This window comes from Tachyglossus aculeatus, chromosome 12 (genome assembly GCF_015852505.1).
Source record: "Tachyglossus aculeatus isolate mTacAcu1 chromosome 12, mTacAcu1.pri, whole genome shotgun sequence".
Taxonomy (NCBI): Eukaryota; Metazoa; Chordata; class Mammalia; order Monotremata; family Tachyglossidae; genus Tachyglossus; species Tachyglossus aculeatus.
In genome coordinates this window covers 42,828,838-42,852,676 of record NC_052077.1, presented here as the reverse complement: position 1 = coordinate 42,852,676, position 23,839 = coordinate 42,828,838, and the positions used below count along the sequence as shown (strand labels likewise).

General features: G+C 50.0%; 1 protein-coding gene across 1 annotated transcript in view; it reads right to left on the bottom strand.

The window, feature by feature from the left end:
• Positions 1-23,839, bottom strand: part of TENM3 (teneurin transmembrane protein 3) — a 1,099,990-nt gene that overhangs the window by 11,235 nt on the left and 1,064,916 nt on the right. The window contains exons 27-32 of the mRNA XM_038755038.1: positions 22,413-22,645; positions 17,383-17,537; positions 12,834-13,708; positions 9,171-9,346; positions 7,141-7,376; positions 2,128-2,424 (exon numbers count right to left, since the gene is read on the bottom strand). Of these exons, the coding sequence (XP_038610966.1) occupies positions 2,128-2,424; positions 7,141-7,376; positions 9,171-9,346; positions 12,834-13,708; positions 17,383-17,537; positions 22,413-22,645 (1,972 nt within the window). The remainder of the gene's footprint in view (positions 1-2,127; positions 2,425-7,140; positions 7,377-9,170; positions 9,347-12,833; positions 13,709-17,382; positions 17,538-22,412; positions 22,646-23,839) is intronic.

Here is a 23,839-nt window from a genome sequence, read left to right as displayed (position 1 = left end):
GGATGAATGAATGAATCCAAGTTACTCTCCCTGCCTTCTACTGCCGGAGACGCTTGGAGCGGAGACCGTCTCGGTGGGCTGGGACCCCGCGGGCAGGTGGAACGTCAACTGACCCCAAGAAAGTTCCTTCAGGGATCAATCAATCAATCAATCGTATTTATTGAGCGCTTACTGTGTGCAGAGCACTGTACTAAGCGCTTGGGAAGTACAAGTTGGCAACATATAGAGACGGTCCCTACCCAACAGTGGGCTCACAGTCTAAAAGACTGTGATACGGGATACGGAAATAAATCCCTCCGCCCCAGATCGGCCCAGACAGGAACATCTCTGGGGGTCAGGGTGCGTGTGAACAGGAACTTGTACTTCCCAAGCGCTTAGTACAGTGCTCTGCACACAGTAAGCGCTCAATAAATATGATTGATTGATTGATAGTAAAAGGTGGGCTATCCCTCCGCCCCAGATCGGCCCAGACAGGAACATCTCTGGGGGTCAGGGTGCGTGTGAACAGGAACTTGTACTTCCCAAGCGCTTAGTCCAGTGCTCTGCACACAGTAAGCGCTCAATAAATACGATTGATTGATTGATTGATTGATTGATTGAAAGAGGAAAATGCGGGCGGGTTTTCTGGGAGTCCGTTCCGGGCACCCATCGCTACCCCGGAAAAAGTTTCGGGCCCGAGGCCTCAACCAAAACACAAACCCAGCCCCACTGCCCTGGTTGGCAGCGCGACTTAGTGGAAAGAGCCCGGGCTTGGGAGTCAGAGACTGTGGGTTCGAATCCCGGCTCCACCACTTGTCAGCTGGGTGACTTTGGGCAAATCACTTAACTTCTCTGGGCCTCCGTGACCTCATCTGGAAAATGGGGATTAAGACTGTGAGCCCAACGTGAGACAACCTCATCACCTTGTGTCTACCCCAGTGCTTAGAACAGTGCTTGGCACAGAATAAGTGCATAACAAATACAATTATGAGAAGCAGCGTGGCTCAGTGGAAAGAGCCCGGGCTTTGGAGTCAGAGGTCATGGGTTCAAATCCCGGCTCCGCCAATTGTCAGCTGTGTGACTTTGGGCACTGTTGGGTAGGGACCGTCTCTATATGTTGCCAACCTGTACTTCCCATGCGCTTAGTACAGTGCTCTGCACACAGTAAGTGCTCAATAAATATGATTGAATGAATGAATGAAAGTCAATTAATCAATCAATCAATCAATCGTATTTATTGAGCGCTTACTGTGTGCAGACCACTGTACCAGGCGCTTGGGAAGTACAAGTTGGCAACATATAGAGACAGTCCCTACCCGACAGTGGACTTCTCTGGGCCTCAGTCCCCTCATCTGCAAAACGGGGATGAAGAGTGTGAGCCGCCCGTGGGCCAACCTGATCACTTTGTAACCTCCCCGGCACTTCGAACAGTGCTTTGCACAGAGTAAGCGCTGAATAAATGCCACTATTATTATTAAGTTCAAGATGGAGGCTATTAATTTTACTTGCACATATTCCCTATTCTATTTATGTTAGTGATGTGCGTCTAGCTTTAATTCGATTTGTTCTTCCCAGACTGAGCCCCTTCCTTCCCAGACTGAGCCCCTTCTTTCCTCTCCCCCTCGTCCCCCTCTCCATCCCCCCGTCTTACCTCCTTCCCTTCCCCACAGCACCTGTATAGATGTATATATGGTTGTACATATTTATTACTCTATTTATTTATTTATTTATTTATTTTACTTGTACATTTCTATCCTACTTATTTTATTTTGTTGGTATGTTTGGTTCTGTTCTCTGTCTCCCCCTTTTAGACTGTGAGCCCACTGTTGGGTAGGGACTGTCTCTATGTGATGCCAATTTGTACTTCCCAAGCGCTTAGTACAGTGCTCTGCACATAGTAAGCGCTCAATAAATACGATTGATTGATTGATTGATTGATTCTGACGACCTGTCCACGTGTTTTGCCTCGTCGTCTGTCTCCCCCTTCTCGACCGTGAGCCCGGACCGTCTCTATACGTCGCCGACTTGGACTTCCCAAGTGCTCTGCACACGGTGAGCGCTCAATAAGTACGACAATGAACGAATGAATGAATTCACAGGCGTTCAGCCGGTCAGGCCGCCCCGCAGCGCGTCGGGGGCAGGACTCACCTTCTCTAGGTACGTGTAGCTCCACGTCTTTCCGTCCGCGAAGCCGCGGGACACGATCCGCCCCTGCCCGTCGTAGTCCACTTTCTCGCTGGTGGTTCCGCGCTGGACGCCGGCGATCTGGCCCGTGGAGGAGTAGGTCACGTTGACCGCCATGAGCTTGCTGCTGGGGAGCCAGAGGGTGGGGTGCCCCGACGGGTCGTACGCGATCCGCAGCAGGAATTTCCGGTGGTCGTCGTAGATCTTCTCCGTCTTCGAGGTGCGGTCGAAGTCCACGGAGAGGAGGTTCCTGCCGTTCACCTTCCGGCCGGAAGCGCGCAACGGGGAGAGAGATGCATTCGTTCGATCAGTCGTACTGATTGAGCGCCTACCGTGTGCAGAGCACTGAGCGCTTGGGGAAGGACAAGTCGGCAACGTCTAGAGACGGTCCCTACCCGACAGCGGGCTCACGGTCTAGAAGCGCTTAGAACAGTGCTTTCCACATAGTAAGCGCTTAACAAATGCCATTATTATTATTATTATAGAAGGACGGCAAGACAGAACACGTGGACGGGTGTCAAGTCGTCAGAACGAACAGAATTAAAGCTAGATAATAATAATAATAACTGCCATTTGTTTAAGCGCGGGGGAGGATACGGGGTGATCAGGCTGTCCCACGGGGGGCTCACACTCTTAATCCCCATTTGACAGATGAGGGAACTGGGGCCCAGAGAAGTGAAGTGATTTGCCCAAGATCACACGGCAGATATGTGGCGGGATTCGAACCCATGACCTCTGACTCCAAAGCCCGGCCTCTTTCCACTGAGCCACGCTGCTTCTCCAGATGCACATCGTTAACAAAATAGATAGGATAGTAAATAGGGGCAAGTAAAATAGAGTCAGAAATCCGTACGAACATCTATACGGGTGCTGTGGGGAGGGGAAGGAGGTTGGGCGGGGGGGATGGGGAGGAGGAGAGGAAAAAGGGGGCTCAGTCTGGGAAGGCCTCTTGGAGGAGGTGAGCTCTCGGTAGGGCTTTGAAGGGAGGAAGATGAGCGCGATCCCGCCTCATCATCATCATCATCATCAATCGCATTTATTGAGCGCTTACTATGTGCAGAGCACTGTACTAAGCGCTTGGGAAGTACCAATTGGCAACATATAGAGACGGTCCCTACCCAACAGTCCTCGTCGAACCACTGCCGCCTGCGCGATAGACGCCCCTCCTGGGGGATCCCACGGCAGGCGGACGGCGGGTCTCTCGGTTTGGCCTCGCTATGATCCGGCGCCCCCAAATCCGGCCGGCCCGATTTATTAACTAACAACAATAACAATTATGGTATTTGATAAGCGCTTTCTATGGGCAAAGCACTGTTCTAAGCACCGGGGTAGATACAAGGTCATCAGGTTGTCCCACGTGGGGCTCACAGTCTTTATCCCCATTTTACAGATGAGGGAACTGAGGCACAGAGAAGGGAAGTGACTTGCCCAAAGTCGCGCAGCTGATAAGTGGCAGAGCTGGGATTAGAACCCACGACCTCGGAATCCGAAGCCTGGGCTCTTTCCACTGAGCCAAGCTGCTTCTCTAAATGACGTCTGTCTCAATTAAATGACGTCCGTCTCCCCCTCTAGACTGTAAGCTCCTTGTGGGCAGTAAACACCCCCACCACCTCTGTTGAAGCACTTAGCCCGGTGCTCTGCACACAGTAAGCGCTCAATAAATACCACCGACCGATCATCATCAATCGTATTTATTGAGCGCTTACTATGTGCAGAGCACTGTAGTAAGTGCTTGGGAAGTACAAATTGGCAACATATAGAGACAGTCCCTACCCAACAGTGGGCTCACCGTCTAAAAGACCGATGGACGGGAGCAGCGTGGCTCAGTGGAAAGAGCCCGGGCTTTGGAGTCAGAGGTCATGGGTTCAAATCCTGCCTCAGCCAACTGTCAGCTGTGTGACTTTGGGCAAGTCGCTTAACTTCTCGGTGCCTCCGTTACCTTATCTGTAAAATGGGGATTAAGACTGTGAGCCCCCCGTGGGACAAACTGATCACCTTGTAACCTCCCCAGCGCTTAGAACAGTGCTTTGCACATAGTAAGCGCTTAATAAATGTCATTATTATTATTATTAATAATAATAATTGGCATTTGTTAAGCGCTTACTATATGCAAAGCACTGTTCTAAGCACTGGGGAGGATACAGGGTGGCACTGTTCTAAGCGCTGGGGGGTTACAAGGTGATCAGGTTGTCCCACGGGGGACTCACAGGCTTCATCCCCATTTTCCAGATGAGGGAACTGAGGCCCAGAGAAGTGAAGTGACTCGCCCAAAGTCACCCAGCTGACAGTTGGCGGAGGCGGGATTTGAACCCATGGCAAAGGTTAGGGGGTGGTAGCGGCCGTGAGGAATCCCCGCTCCGTCAGGAGGAGAGAGTCCGGGAGTGGGCACAGCGGGCCTGGACTAGGACCCGCTCCCCTGAAGCCCCACTGTTGGGTAGGGACCGTCTCTCTATGTTGCCAACTTGTACTTCCCAAGCGCTTAGTACAGTGCTCTGCACACAGTAAGCGCTCAATAAATACGATTGATTGATTGAAGCGGGGAGTGTGTCTATTCCGTCTACACCGCTGTCCTCTCCCAAGTGCTTGGCATGCAACAGGTGCTCGGCAGATGCTGTTAATTTAACATAATGATGGTATCTGTGGGTCTGTGAGCCCACTGTTGGGTAGGGACCGTCTCTATATGTTGCCAACTTGTACTTCCCAAGCGCTTAGTACAGTGCTCTGCACACAGTAAGCGCTCAATAAATACGATTGATGATGATGATGATGATTTGTTAAGCACTTATGTGCGAAGCACCGTTCTAAGCGCTGGGGAGGATACAAGGCGATCAGGTTGTCCCACGGGGGCCTCACAGTCTTCATCCCCATTTTCCAGATGAGGGAACTGAGGCCCAGAGAAGTTAAGTGACTTGCCTAAAGTCACACAGCTGACAACTGGCGGACCCGTTGGCTGACTGAGGAGGCGGGCGGCATCCAGACAGCCACACAAGGGACCTCCCCGCCACCGCTCCATCACTTGCGGCTGTGTGACCTTGGGCGAGTCACTTCACGTCTCTGTGCCTCAGTTCCCTCATCTGTAAGATGGGGATTAGGAGGCCTTCCCAGCCTGAGCCCCCTCCTTCCTCTCCCCCTCCTCCCCTTCTCCATCCCCCCCGCTTTACCTCCTTCCCCTCCCCACAGCACCTGGATATTTGTATATGTTTGTACGGATTTATTACTCTATTTATTTATTTATTTTACTTGTGCATATCTATTCTATTTATTTTATTTTGTTAATATGTTTGGTTTTGTTCTCTGTCTCCCCTTTCTAGCCTGTGAGCCCACTGTTGGGTAGGGACCGTCTCTATGTGTTGCCAACTTGGACTTCCCAAGCGCTTAGTCCAGTGCTCTGCACACAGTAAGTGCTCAATAAATACAATTGATTGATTGAGACTGGGAGCCCTAGGTGGGACAGTGCTCTGCACACTATAAGCGCTCAATAAATACGATTGAATGAATAGGGACTGTGTCCAACGTCCAACCCCAGCATTCATTCATTCATTCATTCAATCGTATTTATTGAGCGCGTACTGTGTGCAGAGCACCGTACTAAGCGCTTGGAAAGTCCAAGTTGGCAACACATAGAGATGGTCATTCATTCATTCATTCATTCAATCGTATTTATTGAGCGCTTACTGTGTGCAGAGCACCGTACTAAGCGCTTGGGAAGTCCAAGTTGGCAACACACAGAGATGGTCATTCATTCATTCATTCATTCATTCAATCGTATTTATTGAGCGCTTACTGTGTGCAGACCACCGTACTAAGCGCTTGGGAAGTCCAAGTGGGCAACACTTAGAGATGGTCAGTCATTCATTCATTCATTCAATCGTATGTATTGAGCACTTACTGTGTGCAGAGCACCGTACTAAGCGCTTGGGAAGTCCAAGTTGGCAACACATAGAGATGGTCAGTCATTCACTCATTCATTCAATCGTATTTATTGAGCGCTTACTGTGTGCAGAGCACCGTACTAAGCGCTTGGGAAGTCCAAGTTGGCAACACACAGAGATGGTCATTCATTCGTTCATTCATTCAATCGTATTTATTGAGCGCTTACTGTGTGCAGAGCACCGTACTAAGCGCTTGGGAAGTCCAAGTTGGCAACACATAGAGATGGTCATTCATTCATTCATTCAATGGTATTTCTTGAGCGCTTAGTGTGTGCAGAGCACCGTACTAAGCGCTTGGGAAGTCCAAGTTGGCAACACATAGTGATGTCATTCATTCATTCATTCAGTCAATCGTATTTATTGAGCGCTTACTGTGTGCAGAGCACCGGACTAAGCGTTTGGGAAGTCCAAGTTGGCAACACATAGAGCTGGTCATTCATTCATTCATTCAATCGTATGTATTGAGCACTTACTGTGTGCAGAGCACCGGACTAAGCGCTTGGGAAGTCCAAGTTGGCAACACATAGAGATGGCCATTCATTCATTCATCCATTCATTCAATCGTATTTATTGAGCACTTACTGTGTGCAGAGCACCGTATGAAGCGCTTGGGAAGTCCAAGTTGGCAACACATAGAGATGGTCATTCATTCATTCATTCATTCAATCGTATTTATTGAGCGCTTACTGGGTGCAGAGCACCGTACTAAGCGCTTGGGAAGTCCAAGTTGGCAACACATAGAGATGGTCATTCATTCATTCATTCATTCACTGGTATTTATTGAGCACTTACTGTGTGCAGAGCACCGTACTAAGTGCTTGGGAAGTCCAAGTGGGCAACACATAGTGATGGTCATTCATTCATTCATTCATTCATTCATTCAATTGTACTTATTGAGCGCTTACTGTGTGCAAAGCACCGTACTAAGCGCTTGGGAAGTCCAAGTTGGCAACACATAGAGACGGTCCCTCCCCAACAGTGGGCTCACAGTCCCCAGACGGCCCAAGCCGCCACCCCCGGGGCCTCCCGGCCCCCAGCCGCTCACCCTGAGCTTGCGACCGAAGACGTTGACCTTCCCCTGGGCCTGCTCCTTGCGGAAGCGCCACTCCACCAGGTTCTGGCCGTTGTCACCGGGCAGCGTCATGTTCCTCCGGGCCACCGTGGGGTTGGCCGTGCCGGCCAGGACGTGCGGCTCCGTCTGGTAGTGGGAGTCCAGGCCGCTGGCGTACAGGATCCGCAGCGACCCGTCGTAGCCGATCTGGTAGTTGTTCTGCAGCTGGTCTGGGGGGAGCCGGCGGCGGGAAGCGTCAGCCCGCACCCCCGGGCCCGGCCCCGGGACCTCGGCCGAGCCACTCGACCTCCCCGGGCCTCAATTTCTCCCTCTGCTCATCATCTTTTAGACTGTGAGCCCACTGTTGGGTAGGGACCGTCTCTATATGTTGCCAACTTGCACTTCCCAAGCGCTTAGTCCAGTGCTCTGCACACAGTAAGCGCTCAATAAATACGATTGATTGATTGATCCCTGGCCCACCCTGGCACCGAGAACGGTCCCGCGACCGACACCCAGGAAGCGGGTAATCGACGCCGTAATAATAATAATGATGATGGCACATATTAAGTGCTTACAATGTGGAAAGCACTGTTCTAATAATAGTGATGGCATTTATTAAGCGCTTACTATGTGCAAAGCGCTGTTCTAAGCGCTGGGGAGGTTACAAGGTGATCAGGTTGTCCCACGGGGGGCTCACAGTCTTCATCCCCATTTTATAGATGAGGTCACTGAGGCCCAGAGAAGTGAAGTGACTTGCCCAAAGTCACACAGCTGACAATTAGTGGAGTCGGGATTCGAACCCATGACCTCTGACTCCAAAGCCCGGGCTCTTTCCACTGAGCCACGCTGCTTCTCTAGCGCTGGGGAGGTTACAAAGTGATCAAGTTGTCCCATGGTGGGCTCACAGTCTTAATCCCCATTTTCCAGATGAGGTCACTGAGGCACAGAGAAGTGAAGTGACTTGCCCAAAGCCACACAGCTGACAATCAGTGGAGTCGGGATTTGAACCCATGACCTCTGACTCCAAAGCCCGGGCTCTTTCCACTGAGTCACGCTGCTTCTCATGATGATAATGATAATGCCATTCTCGTTGGCTCCAAAAGGCCCAGGATGCGGAGTGACACCCTGTGATGCCCCTGACCACCCAGACTCTCCCGCCCCTATAATAATAATAATAATAATGATGATGATGATGGCATTTATTAAGCACTTACTATGTGCTAAGCGCTGGGGAGGTTACAAGCAGCTGGAGAAGCAGCGTGGCTCAGTGGAAAGAACCCGGGCTTTGGAGTCAGGGGTCAGGGGTTCAAATCCTGGCTCCGCCAACTGTCAGCTGGGGGATTTTGGGCAAGTCACTTCACTTCTCTTGCTTTGCACATAGTAAGTGCTTAATAAATGCCATTATTATTATTATTATTATTATTATTATTATTATTATTATTATTCTCTGGTCCTCAGTTACCCCATCTGTAAAATGGGGATGAAGACTGTGAGCCCCCCGTGGGACAACCTGATCACCTTGTAACCTCCCTGAGCGCTTAGAACAGTGCTTTGCACAGAGTAAGCGCTTAACAAATGCCACCATCATTATTACTATTATCATTACAAGGTGATCAGGTTGTCCCGCGGGGGGCTCACAGTCTTCACCCCCATTTTACAGATGAGGGAACTGAGGCACAGAGAAGTTAAGCGACTTGGCTGGCCCCACCACTTGCTGTCATTCAGCCATTCACGCAATCATATTTATTGAGCGCTTCCCGTGTGCAGAGCGCTGTACTGAGCGCTTGGGAAGTACAAGTTGGCAACGTATAGAGACGACCCTGGTCACCTCAGGACGGTTTCAGGGCACGGTCCAGATGGGCCACTCTCAGGTGCCGTTCCGCGCACGGTGAGCGCTCGGTAAATTGAATTAATTGCGGTGGCTCGGCTCTGGGACAACCAGGGGGTCGCGTCTTTCTCTCCCACCTCCCCGGGCCGGCCCATTTTTCTCCCCCGCGCCCCCCGAAACGCCCTGGCCTTTTCACCTTGGACCATGGTGTAGAAGGAGTCGATGGAGGACAGGTTGGAGGTGATGCTGATGTCCTCTTCTCTGCTGGACGACTCGATGTCCACCGTGATGGCCCGGTCCATGTCCCCGTGGAGGTTGGTCACCACGCCCGTGGGGAAGGTGACGTTGGTCAGGCGGCCTTCGCTGTCGTAGCTGGAAGCATCATCATCATCATCATCAATCGTATTTATTGGGCGCTTACTATGTGCGGAGCACTGGACTAAGCGCTTGGGAAGTACAAATTGGCAACATCTAGGGACAGTCCCTACCCAACAGTGGGCTCACAGTCTAAAAGGGGGAGTCTAAAAAGGAAGTAGAAAGGAGCCCCCCCCCCCCCGCCCCGCCACCCAATCAATCAATCAATCAATCGTATTTATTGAGCGCTTACTGTGTGCAGAGCACACAGTACAAGTTGGCAACATATAGAGATGGTCCCTACCCAACAGTGGGCTCACGGTCTAGAAGGGGGAGACAGAGAACGAAACCAAACATATTAACAAAATAAAATAAATAGAATAGATATGTACAAGTAAAATAAATAAATTGGGCGAGAGTCCAGAAGCTGGGCTCCTCTTCTCCCGGAGAAAGCCAGCGGAAGCCGGCCACATCTTTCTCTGCGGCCCCGAGGAAATGGATTCCCCCGAGAAAGCGACGTCCAAACGTACGGCCCAAACGTTCACTGGTCAATCAATCAATCAATCGTATTTATTGAGCACTTACTGCGTGCAGAGCACTGTACTAAGTGCTTGGGAAGTCCAAGTTGGCAACATATAGAGACGGTCCCTACCCAACAGTGGGCTCACAGTCTCGGCCCGGCCAAAACCCTTCCCCCCGAGGAAACCCACCCTCACATCGATTCGATCGGAAGACGGGCCGCTCAGCGCCCTCGACCCACGGAACCCAGTTGGAGAAAACCCGTTCTGAAGCCTTCAGACAACGGGGGTCCCGGGAAAGGGGCGAGGCCTCTCCCCCTTCTAGACTGTAAGCCCACTGTTGGGTAGGGACCGTCTCTGTATGTTGCCAACTTGTACTTCCCAAGTGCTTAGTACAGTGCCCTGCACACAGTAAGTGCTCAATAAATACGATTGAATGAATGAATGAATCATGATGGCATTTGTTAAGCGCTTACTATGTGCGAAGCACCGTTCTAAGCGCTGAGAAGGGGGGGATACAAGGTGATCAGGTTGTCCCCCGTGGGGCTCACAGTCTTCATCCCCCTTTTACAGATGAGGGAACTGAGGCCCAGAGAAGTGAAGTGACTTGCCCAAAGTCACGCAGCACTTGTATGTATTTGTACAGATTTATTACTCTATTTATTTTACTTGTACATATTTACTATTTAGAGAAGCAGCGTGGCTCAGTGGAAAGAGCCCGGGCTTTGGAGTCAGAGGTCATGGGTTCAAATCCCGGCTCCGCCACTTGTCAGCTGTGTGACCTTGGGCAAGTCACTTAACTTCAATGTGCCTCAGTTCGGGGATTAAGACTGTGAGCGCCCCGTGGGACAACCTGATCTCCTTGTAACCTCCCCAGTGCTTAGAACAGTGCTTGGCACATAGTAAGCGATTAATAAATGCCATTATTATTATTATTATTATTACTATTCTATTTGTGAATGACATGCACCTAGCTTTACTTCTATTTATTCTGATGACTTGACACCTGTCCATGTTTTGTTTTGTCGTCCGTCTCCCCCTTCTAGACTGTGAGCCCATCGTTGGGTAGGTGCTTTGCACATAGTAAGCGCTTAATAAATACTATTATTATTATTATTATCATTAGGGATCATCTCTATCTGTTGCCAACTTGTACTCCTCAAGTGCTCAGTCCAGTGCTCTGCACAGAGTAAGCGCCCAATAAACACGATTGAATGAATGAATGAAAAGTGGAAGAGCCGGGATTGGAACCAATGACCTCCGGCTCCCAAGCCCGGGCTCTTTAATAATAATAATAATGATGATGGTATTTGTTAAGCGCTTACTATGTGCAAAGCACCGTTCTAAGCGCTGGGGAGGTCACAAGGTGATCAGGTTCTCCCACAGTTTAAATCCCCATTTGACAGATGAGGGAACTGAGGCCCAGAGAAGCGAAGTGACTTGCCCAAAGTCACCCAGCTGACAAGTGGCGGAGCCAGAATTTGAACCCATGACCTCCGGCTCCCAAGCCCGGGCTCTTAAACACTACTACTACTACTACTAATAATAATAATAATGATGGTATTTCTTAAGCGCTTACTATGTGCAAAGCACTGTTCTAAGCGCTGGGGAGGTCACAAGGTGATCAGGTTGTGCCAAGTTTAAATCCCCATTTGACGGATGAGGGAACTGAGGCCCAGAGAAGCGAAGTGACTTGCCCAAAGTCACCCAGCTGACAAGTGGCGGAGCCGGGATTTGAACCCGTGACCTCCGACTCCAAAGCCCGGGCTCTTTCCACTGAGCCACGCCGTTTCTTGCCCAGGGCACGGCCCGGGCAGGGGCAACCAGGAGACCCGAGTTGTAGTCCGGGCTCCGGCCTGCTGGGTGGGTCGTCGACCCCTCTTCCTCCGTCCAACTGGGAGAGAGACCCCGGTCCCCGTCCCGCCCCGTCAATCAATCAATCAATCAATCAATCGTATTTATTGAGTGCTTACTGTGTGCAGAGCACTGGACTAAGTCCTCTGACGCTCGCCACGGGCTTCGGGGGGAAGGGGGCACCGACCCCTCCGGTCCCCAGGGGCTGGGGGGCGACAAGCCCGTGAGTACTCGGGGGGCTCACAGTCAATCCCCATTTTCCAGATGGGGGAACTGAGGTGCAGCTCCTCCTTCCCCTCCCCACAGCACCTGTATATATGTTTGTCCGTATTTATTACTCTATTTATTTGTACATATTCATTCTATTTTATTTTGTTAATAGGTTTTGTTTCGTTGTCTGTCTCCCCCTTCTAGACTGCAAGCCCACTATTGGGTAGGGACCGTCTCTAGACGCTGCCAACTTGTCCATCCCAATCGCTTAGTCCAGTGCTCCGCACCCAGTAAGCGCTCACTAAATACGACTGACCGAATCATCATCATCATCAATCGTATTTATTGAGCGCTTACTATGTGCAGAGCCCTGGACTGAGCGATTGGGATGGCCACGTTGGCAACATCTAGAGACGGTCCCTACCCAACAGCGGGCTCACAGTCTAAAAGGGGGAGACAGAGAACAAAACCAAACATCCTAACGAAATAAAATAAATAGAATAGATATGTACAAATAAATTAAATAAATAAATAGAGTAAAAAATACGTACAAACATATATACATATATACAGGAGCTGTGGGGAAGGGAGGGAGGTAAGATGGGGGGATGGAGAGGGGGCGAGGGGGAGAGGAAGGAAGGGGCTCAGTCTGGGAAGGCCTCCTGGAGGAGGTGAATCATCATCATCATCAATCGTATTTATTGAACGCTTACTATGTGCAGAGCACTGGACTAAGCGATTGGGATGGAGACATTGGCAACATCTAGAGACGGTCCCTACCCAACAGCGGGCTCACAGTCTAAAAGGGGGAGACAGAGAACAAAACCAAACATCCTAACGAAATAAAATGAATAGAACAGATAGGTACAAGTAAAATAAATAAATGAGTAATAAATAGACCGAATGAATGAATGACTACTCACTCGAAGAAAGTGGTCCAGCCGGTCTCGTCGCTCTTGGTGGCCAGGAGCCCGCTGTTGCCGTGGTAAGTGAAAAGCACCAATTCCAGGCCCTGGGCGGTCAGGCTCTTCAGGCCGCCGTTGGTGCCGATGGTCAGCCAGATGACCTGATTGTCCGGGGAGACCACGCGAACGGGCAGGCGGTTGGGGTCGCGGCGGATGCGGAGCGTGTTGCCGCTGCTGTCGGTCACGGCCGTCACGTCGTCCTCGTTGCTGTAGCTGAAGTTGTAGAGGTAGTCGCCCGTCACCAGGCTCAGGGTGTACTGGTGCGTGCCGTTGACGTCGAAGATGTACAGCTCCTGGTCGGCGGGCGAGGCCACCTCGTAGACGTTCAGGGCGCTCAGCAGGGGCCGGTTGCGGGCCACGGCGCGGATGCGGATGTTGCCCAGGTCGGCCACGTAGAGCGTGCCGTCGGGGGAGGCGGCCAGCGACGAGGGGCCGCTCAGCTTGGCGTCCTTGGCGTAGCCGTCGCCCGCCTGGTAGCAGTCGCAGTTGACGTCGTTCTTGCAGTCGCAGTCGGAGGGGACGCCGGCCACCAGGGAGATCTCCCCGTCGGTGGTCACCTGCCGGATGCGGTTGACCTTCTTCTCGTCCGTCTCCGTGATGTAGAGGACGCCGCTGTAGGAGACGGCGATGGCCGTGGCCGACTCCAGCGTGGTCTGGACGGCCAGCTTGCCGGCCGAGTACTCCACGCCGGGGACCTGGCAGTGCATGGGCCGGCCGGCCGCCACCCGCACCTGCCGGTTCTCCGTGATCTGCAGGACCACGTTGTTGTCCAGCACGTAGATGGAGTTGTCCATCGGGTTGATGGCCAGGTCCGTGGGCCACTCCAGGCGCACCTAATAAGCACCAGAGCAATAACCATCAGCAATCATATTTATTGAGCGCTTACTATGCGCGGCGCAATAACGACGGCGTTTATTAAGCGCTCACTAGGAGCGGAGCCCCGTTCTGAGCGCCGGGGAGGTTACAAGGCCATCAGGTTGTCCCACGGGGGGCTCACAGTCAATCCCCATCTTCCAGATGAGGGAACTGAGGCCCAGAGAAGTGAAGCGACTTGCCCAAAGTCACCCAGCTGACAACTGGCGGAGCCGGGATTCGAACCCGTGACCACCGACTCCAAAGCCCGGGCTCTTTCCACTGAGCCACGCGGCTTCATATGTACCATTCTATTTATTTTGTTAATGATGCGCAGTTAGCTCGAGAAGCAGCGTGGCTCAGTGGAAAGCGCACGGGCTTTGGGGTCAGAGGTCATGGGTTCAAATCCCAGCTCCTCCAATTGTCAGCTGTGTGACTTTGGGCAAGTCGCTTCACTTCTCTGGGCCTCAGTTACCTCATCCGTAAAATGGGGATGAAGACTGTGAGCCCCCTGTGGGACAACCTGATCACCTTGTAACCTCCCCAGCGCTTAGAACGGTGCTTTGCACATAGTAAGTGCTTAATAAATGCCATCATTATTTATTTCTATTTATTCTGATGACTTGAAACCTGTCTGAGTGTTTTGTTTTGTTGTCTGTCTCTCCCTTCTATAATAATAATAATAATAATAATAATGGCATTTATTAAGCACTTACTACATGCAAAACACTGTTCTAAGCACTGGGGAGGTTACAAGGTGATCAGGTTGTCCCATGGGGGGCTCACAGTCTTCATCCCCATTTTACAGATGAGGTAACTGAGGCCCAGAGAATAATAATAATAATGATGGTGTTTGTTAAGCACTTACTATGTGCAAAGCACTGTTCTAAGCGCTGGGGAGGTTACAAGGTGATCAGGTTGTCCCACGGGGGGGCTCACAGTCTTCATCCCCATTTTACAGATGAGGTCACTGAGGCCCAGAGAAGTGAAGCGACTTGCCCAAAGTCACACAGCCGACGGTTGGCGGAGCCGGGTCTTGAACCCATGACCTCTGACTCCAAAGCCCGGGCTCTTGGGTGTCCCTCACGGTTCATTTCTGGCTCCCCTTCTATTCTCCATCTACACCCAGTCCCTTGGAGAACTCATTGGCATCCATGGCTTCAACTACCATCTCTATGAAGATGATTTCCAAATCTCTATCTCCAACCCTGACCTCTCTCCTTCTCCGCTGTCTCGCACTTCCTCCTGCCTTCAGGACATCTCTACTTGGATATAATAATAATAATAATAATAATAATAATAATGGCAGTTATTAAGTGCTTACTGTGTGCCAAGCACTGTTCTAAGCGCTGGGGAGGTTACAAGGCGATCAGGTTGTCCCTCGGGGGGCTCACAGTCTTAATCCCCATTTTACAGATGAGGTCACTGAGGCCCAGAGAAGTGAAGTGACTTGTCCAAAGTCACACGGCTGACAATTGGTGGAGCCGGGATTTGAACCCATAATAATGATAATAATGTTGGTATTTGTTAAGCGCTTACTATATGCCAAGCACTGTTCTAAGCGCTGGGGGAGATACAAGGTGATCAGGTTGTCCCACATGGGGCTCACAGTCTTAATCCCCATTTTACAGATGAGGTCACTGAGGCCCAGAGAAGTGAAGTGACTTGTCCAAAGTCACACAGCTGACAATTGGCGGAGCTGGGATTTGAACCCATAATAATAATAATAATAATAATAATAATAATAATAATAATAATGTTGGCATTTGTTAAGCGCTTACTATGTGCCAAGCACTGTTCTAAGCACTGGGGAGGTTACAAGGCGATCAGGTTGTCCCTCGGGGGGCTCACAGTCTTAATCCCTTCTTTACAGATGAGGTCACTGAGACCCACAGAAGTGAAGTGACTTGTCCAAAGTCACACAGCTGACAATTGGCGGAGCTGGGATTTGAACCCATAATAATAATAATAATAATAATAATAATAATAATAATAATAATAATAATAATAATAATGTTGGTATTTGTTAAGCACTTACTATATGCCAAGCACTGGGGAGGTTACAAGGTGATCAGGTTGTCCCACGTGGGGCTCACAGTCTTCATCCCCATTTTGCAGATGAGGGAACTGAGGCCCAGAGAAGTGAAGCAACTTGCCCAAAGTCACACAGCTGACAAGTGGCAGAGCCGGGATTCGAACCCATGACCTCTGACTCCCAAGCCCGGGCTCTTTCCACCGAGCCACGCTGCTTCCCTATCCCATGACCTCTGACTCCGAAGCCCGTGCTCTTTCCACTGAGCCACATCCCACCGACCCCTCACACTACACAGAGCCTGGCGCTACAAGCTCCCTCCTCACAGGATATACCGGGCCGGAGACAGCCGCAGATAGCCTGTGGTCCTGTCAATCATTCAGTCGTATTTATTGAGCGCTTACTGTGTGCAGAGCACTGGACTAAGCGCTTGGGAAGTCCAAGCTGGCAACATATAGAGGCGGTCCCTACCCAACAGCGGGCTCGCAGTCTAGAAGGGGGAGACAGACGACAAAACGTAGTAACAAAATACAATAAATAGAATAAATATGTACAAATAAAATAGAGTAATAAATCCGTATATACATCTATACAGGTGCTGTGGGGAGGGGAAGGATGTAAGGCGGGGGGGATGGAGAGGGGGAGGAGGGGGAGAGGAAGGAGGGGGCTGAGTGTGGGAAGGCCTCCTGGAGGAGGTGAGCTCTCAGCAGGGCCTTGAAGGGAGTCATTGTGGGAACACAAACCCTCCCTGCCATCCGGGCCCGGGAGCAGAAATCTCTTCCGAGCTCTCTTCCTTCCTTCAAGGCCCTCCTGAGAGCTCACCTCCTCCAGGAGGCCTTCCCACACTCAGCCCCCCTTTTCCTCTCCTCCTCCCCATCCCCCCCGCCCTACCTCCTTCCCCTCCCCACAGCACCTGTATAGATGTTCGTACAGATTTATTACTTATTTATCTTACTTGTACATATTTACTATTCTATTTATCTTGTTAATCGCTTAGTACAGTGCTCTGCACATAGTAAGCACTCAATAAATACGACTGATGATGATGATGCGCATCTAGCTTTACTTCTATTTGTGCTGAGGATTTTGACACCTGTCTACGTGTTTTGTTTTGTTGTCCGGCTCCCCCTTCTAGACTGGGAGCCCGTTGTTGGGTAGGGACTGTCTCTCTATGTCGCCGACTTGGACTTCCCAAGCGCTTAGTCCAGTGCTCTGCACACAGTCAGCGCTCAATAAATACGATTGAATGAATGAATGAATCTCCGGTAGAGCTTGTGCTACAGCTGCATTATGGTTTCCCGCCTGGAGGAGATGCCCCCGCTAGTAGAGAAGACCCCCCGACAAAGCCAGTGTGTGTGGTCTGGGCCGCTTCTGCTCGCTGGTGCTCCCACAAACCCAGCGGGAACTACTCGGTGCCTTCTGATGATGCTTAGCGCTCCTTAAGCGCTCAGTACAGTGCTCTGCACACAGTAAGCGCTCAATAAATACGATTGATTGATTGATTACCCCTAATCCCAGGGCCGGGTGAGGGCCAGAGCTGCTCAAATGAGCTTCTGCCCGAGGCCGGGGGGAGATCACGCCGCTTAATACTCGCCCGGGGAGCGGACCCCCGGCCCATGCTACCTGACTGATGTGCATGCTGGTGTCGCAGGTCAGAGGTCGGGCGGAAGTCAAGTCGTTGGAGCCCAGGAGCGTGGAGATGATTCCGTTCTGATCCACTTTCCTGATCATGGTCCCGTCCACGAAGTAGATCAGCCCGCTCTTGTCGATCGCCATCCCTTTGGGCAACAGAGAGAGAGAACCAATCAATCAATCAATCAATCAATCAATCGTATTTATTGAGCGCTTACTGCGTGCAGAGCACCGGACTAAGCGCTTGGGAAGTCCAAGTCGGCAACATCTAGAGACGGTCCCTACCCAACAGCGGGCTCACAGTCTGGAAGGGGGAGACAGACAACAATCAATCAATCATATTTATTGAGCACTTACTGCGTGCAGAGCACTGGACTAAGCGCTTGGGAAGTCCAAGTCGGCAACATCTAGAGAAGGTCCCTACCCAACAGCGGGCTCACAGTCTGGAAGAGGGAGACAGACAACAATCAATCAATCGTATTTATTGAGCGCTTACTGCGTGCAGAGCACTGGACTAAGCGCTTGGGAAGTCCAAGTCGGCAACATCTAGAGACGGTCCCTACCCAACAGCGGGCTCACAGTCTAAAAGGGGGAGATGGAGAACAAAACCAAACATACTGACAAAATAAAATAAATAGAATAGATATGTACAAGTAAAATAAATAGAGTAATAAATATGTACACACATATATCCATATATACAGGTGCTGTGGGGAAGGGAAGGAGGTAAGATTGGGGGGATGGAGGGGGGGACATGGGGGAGAGGAAGGAAGGGGCAGTAGGACACCTTGGTGCTGGGCTTTGGAGTCAGAGGTCATGGGTTTGAATCCCAGCTCCGCCACGGGTCTGCTGTGTGACCTTGGGCAAGTCACTTAACTTCTCTGAGCCTCAGTTACCTCATCTGTAAAGTGGGGATTGACTGTGAGCCCCACGTGGGACAACCTGATCACCTTGTATCGCCCCCAGCACTTAGAACAGTGCTTTGCACATAGTAAGCGCTTAACAAATGCCATTATTATTATTAATTATTATTATTATTGCCCCGGGCGGACAGATTTCCCTGCTGTCGTTTCTCTGGGTGGGGGGGGAAAGGGAAGGAGAACGAGGCACAAGAAGCGGGAGTTCCCAGATGGATGGGGAAAAGAGAGAGGGCACCTGGGACCCAAGAAGTACAGCAAAAAGCACCAGGCCCGGCTTGCAAAATCAATCAATCAATCAATCAATCGTATTTATCGAGCGCTTATTGTGTGCAGAGCACTGGACTAAGCTCTTGGGAAGTCCAAGTTGGCAACAACTAGAGACGGTCCTTACCCAACAGTGGGCTCACAGTCTAGAAGGGGCGAACTGATGCCAGTGGGAAGGTACTGCCCTGAAGAGTGTCTCGACAGTTATCATGGTCATCTCAGCGCTTAGAACAGTGCTTTGCACGTGGTAAGCGCTTAATAAATGCCATTATCATTCATTCATTCATTCAATCGTATTTGTTGAGCGCTTACTGTGTGTAGAACACTGGACTAAGCACTTGGGAAGTACATCTGTGGCCATTGTGCCTGGAAGTCAGAAGGTCAAGGGTTCTAATCAATCAATCAATCAATCGTATTTATTGAGCACTTACTGTGTGCAGAGCACTGTACTAAGCGCTTGGGAAGTCCAAGTTGGCAACATATAGAGACAGTCCCTACCCAACAGCGGGCTTACAGTCTAGAAGGGGGAGACAGACAACAAAACCAAACATATCAACAAAATAAAATAAATAGAATAGATATGTACAAGTAAAATAGAGTAATAAATATGTACAACCATATACACATATATGTACATATATATATATATATATATATAATCCCACCTCCACCACTTTCCTTCCTTCCTTCATTCATTCAATTGTATTTATTGAGCGCTTACTGTGTGCACAGCACTGTCCTAAGCGCTTGGGAAGTACAAGTCGGGGACATATAGAGACAGTCCCTAGCCAACAACTGGCTCACATTCATTCATTCATTCAATCGTATTTATTGAGCGCTTACTGTGTGCCCAGCACTGTACTAAGTGCTTGGCAAGTACAAATCAGCAACATATAGAGATGGTCCCTACCCAACAACTGGCTCACATTCATTCATTCATTCAATCGTATTTATTGAGCGCTTACTGTGTGCACAGCACTGTACTAAGCGCTTGGGAAGTACAAATCGGTGACATATAGAGCAGGTCTCTACCCAACAACAGGCTCACAGTCTAGAAGGGGGAGACAGACGACAAAACAAAACACGTAGACAAGCGTCAAGTCGTCAGAACAACTTGTCTGCTGTGTGACCTTGGGTAAGTCAATTCGCTTCTCCGTGCCTCAGTTCCCTCATCTGTGAAATGGGGATTGAGACTATGAGCCCCACATGGGACAGAGACTGTGTCCAGGTTGATTTGCTGGTCTCCAACCCAGCGCTTAGTAGGGTGCCCGGCACGTAGTAAGCGCTGAATAAATACCATCATCATCATCACCAGTCTTCTAGAATGTGAGCCCACTGTTGGGTAGGGACCGTCTCTGTATGTTGCCAGCTTGTACTTCCCAAGCGCTTAGTCCAGTGCTCTGCACACAGGAAGCGCTCAATAAATACGACTGATTGATTGATTATTGTAATCATCTGTGTCGTACCATATCAGGGGTGATAACTGCTTTATTCTGAGAGGTGTTCTCGTTACAAAAGGCATGAAGCCGGAATGGTGCCGCTGTCAAAGACTCCCTCCGGTTTTCCCGGACGAGGAGCCCGTCCTGGATGATGGAGGGAGACGGGGGAACCGGATTTGGGTTGAGGAACGCAACTACTTCCTGGCACGGTTGTCCACTCGTTCGTTCATTCATTCAATTGTATCTATTGAGCGCTTACTGTGTGCGGAGCACTGTACTAAGCGCTTGGGAAGTCCAAGTTGGCAACATATAGAGACGGCCCCTACCCAACAGCAGGCTCACACTCTATATGTTGCCAGCTTGTACTTCCCAAGCGCTTAGTACAGTGCTCTGCACACAGTAAGCGCTCAATAAATACGATTGATTGATTGATTGATAGAAGGGGGAGACGGACAGCAAGACAAAGCATACTAACAAAATAAAATAAATAGAATAAATATGTACAAATAAAATAGAGTAATAAATACGTACAAACATATATACATATGTACAGGTGGTACAAATAAAATAGAGTAATAAATACGTACAAACATATATACAGGTGGTGTGATAGAATAAATATGTACAAATAAAATAAAGTAATACATACATACAAACATATATACAGGTGGTGTGATAGAATAAATATGTACAATTAAAATTAAATAATAAATACATACAAACATATATACATATATACAGGTGGTGTGGGGAGGGGAAGGAAAATGTCCTTAAAATGCCCCCGGCAAACCGGGCCCACAAACCGCTTTTCCCGGGGACACAGCGGGATTAAGGGCGGGGGGCAGTCCGGCCCGATAATAATAATATTAAAGATGGCAGTTATTAAGCGCTTACTATGTGCAAAGCACTGTTCTAAGCGCTGGGGGGGGGGGTACATGGTGATCAGACTGTCCCACGGGGGGCTCACAGTCATAATCCCCATTTGACAGATGAGGCAACTGAGGCTCGGAGAAGTGACGGTCACACAGCTGACAAGTGGCGGAAGCGGCTTTTGAACCCACGACCTCTGACTCCAAAGCCCGGGCTCTTTCCATTCATTCATTCATTCAATCGTATTTATTGAGCGCTTACTATGTGCAGAGCACTGTACTAAGCGCTTGGGAAGTACAAGTCGGCAACATCTAGAGACGGTCCTTACCCGACAGCAGGCTCACAGTCTAGAAGGGGGAGACGGACAACGAAACAAAACATATTAACAAAATAAAATAAATAGAATAAATAGGTACAAATAAAATAGAGTAATAAATACGTACAAACATATATACATATCTATAGGTGTTGTGGGGAGGGGAAGGAGGTAAGGCGGGTCTGCTGTGTGATCTTGGGCAAGTCATTTATCTGGGCCTCAGTTCTCTCATCTGTAAAATGGGGATTAAGACTGTGAGCCCTATGCGGGACAGGGACTACGTTTAACCAATTTGCTTGTATCCACCCCGGTGCTTAGTACAGTGCCTGGCACATAGTAAGTGCTTAACAAATAATAATAATAACAGCATTTCTTAAGCGCTTACTATGTGCAAAGCACTGTTCTAAGCGCTGGGGGGATACAGAGTGATCAGGGCGTCCCGCGCGGGGCTCACAATCATCAACCCCATTTTACAGACGAGGTAACTGAGGCTCTGAGAAGTTAAGTGACTTGCCCAAGGTCACACAGCAGATATGTAGTGGAGCCGGGATTCAAACCCACGACCTCTGACTCCAAAGCCCGTGCTCTTTCCACTGAGCCACGCTGCTTCTCTATACCACTATTATAATTATTAATTATTACAATCATTATTATTTATAACAATAATCATTATTATATAATGTATTAATTATAATCAGTATTTATATAATTTATTATAATAATTATATAATATATTATATAATTATATAATTATTATATAATTTATTTTATTTTGTTAGTATGTTTGGATTTGTTCTCTGTCTTCCCCTTTTAGACTGTGAGCCCACTGTTGGGTAGGGACCGTCTCTCTATGTTGCCAATTTGTACTTCCCAAGCGCTTAGTCCAGCGCTCTGCACATAGTAAGCACTCAATAAATACGATCGATGATGATGATATAATAATACCACTATTATTATTATTATTACCGTGATTTCTTCACTGCCCTGGCCTCGCTCTGTTGGAGACAGATTAGAACACAGAGCTTTGAGGTCTCCAGCCTTAGAAAGTGTCTCTCCGCTTCTCAGCTGCCCGGCCTCAAAGGAGGGGCCCATCCCGAACCGCTTCCGAATCTGTTGCCAACTTGGACTTCCCAAGCGCTCAGTCCAGTGCTCTGCACACCGTAAGCGCTCAATAAAGACGACCGGTGACGATGAGGACCCCGCGGGAGTTACCTTTGGGACTCATGAGGGTGGCCTCGACGGCCTTGCCGCCGTCGCCGCACCTGGCCTCGTCGAACGGCAGGCACTGCTCCCCGGTTCCCGCCACCACGTCGGCGTTCTTGGTTAGGTCCTTGGCTCCGGTGAGCGAGCGCGGCCGGTAGATCCGGCGGGTGTTGGTGTCGGACACGTAGAGGTCTCCGGTCACCGGGTCGATGGCCAGGTAGTATCTGTGGGCCGGGTTGCTGCTGTGAACGGCGGGAGGAGGGAGAGCCGTCAGCCGCGGCCTGGTCCGCCCCATCCATCCATACATCCATCCTCACCGTACCTCGCTCTCGCCTGTCCCGCCATCGACCCCCGGCTCACGTCATCCCCCGGGCCTGGAATGCCCCCAATCCCTCTGCCCATCCGCCAAGCTCGCTCTCTTCCTCCCTTCAAGGCCCTGCTGAGAGCTCACCTCCTCCAGGAGGCCTTCCCACACTCAGCCCCTTCCTTCCTCTCCCCCTCGTCCCCCTCTCCATCCCCCCCTTCTTACCTCCTTCCCTTCCCCACAGCACCTGTATATATGTTTGTACATATTTATTACTCTACTTATTTATTTATTTTATTTGTACATATCTATTCTATTTATTTTATTTTGTTAGTATGTTTGGTTTTGTTCTCTGTCTCCCCCTTTCAGACTGTGAGCCCGCTGTTGGGTAGGGACTGTCTCTATATGTTGCCAATTTGTACTTCCCAAGCGCTTAGTACAGTGCTCTGCACATAGTAAGCGCTCAATAAATACGATTGATGATGATGATGATCCACACCTGCCTTCCCCCCTAGACTGGAAGCTCTCTGTGGGCAGGGAATGGCGCAGAACCACGGCTCTACATTGAGGGAGTCACTCGGGTGGCAGGGAGGGCCCGCTCTTCTGCCAACATCCGTCTGTCTGGCCGGCCGGCACCGCACTGTTGAAGGAACAGCGCTGTACTTCCCAAGCGCTTAGTACAGTGCTCTGCACACAGTAAGTGCTCAATAAATACGATTGATTGATTGATTGATTGAACAGCCATGGCACGTTTTGGTGTCAAGACGTGCGTCGTCGAGGGAGACGCACCCCCCCCCCCCCCCAAACCTTGCCTCCTTCCCCTCCCCACGGTACCTGTATATATGTATACATGTATGTAGACATTTATTCTATCTATTTTATTTAGAGAAGCAGCACAGCTCAGTGGAAAGAGCACAGGCTTTGGAGTCAGAGGTCATGGGTTCTTATCCCCACTCTGCCACATGTTTGCTGTGTGACCTTGGGCAAGTCACTTAACTTCTCTGAGCCTCAGTTACCTCATCTGTAAAATGGGGATGAAGACTGTGAGCCCCATGTGGGACAACTTGATCACCTTGTATCCCCTCCAGCGCTTAGAACAGTGCTCTGCAAATAGTAAGCGCTTAATAAATGC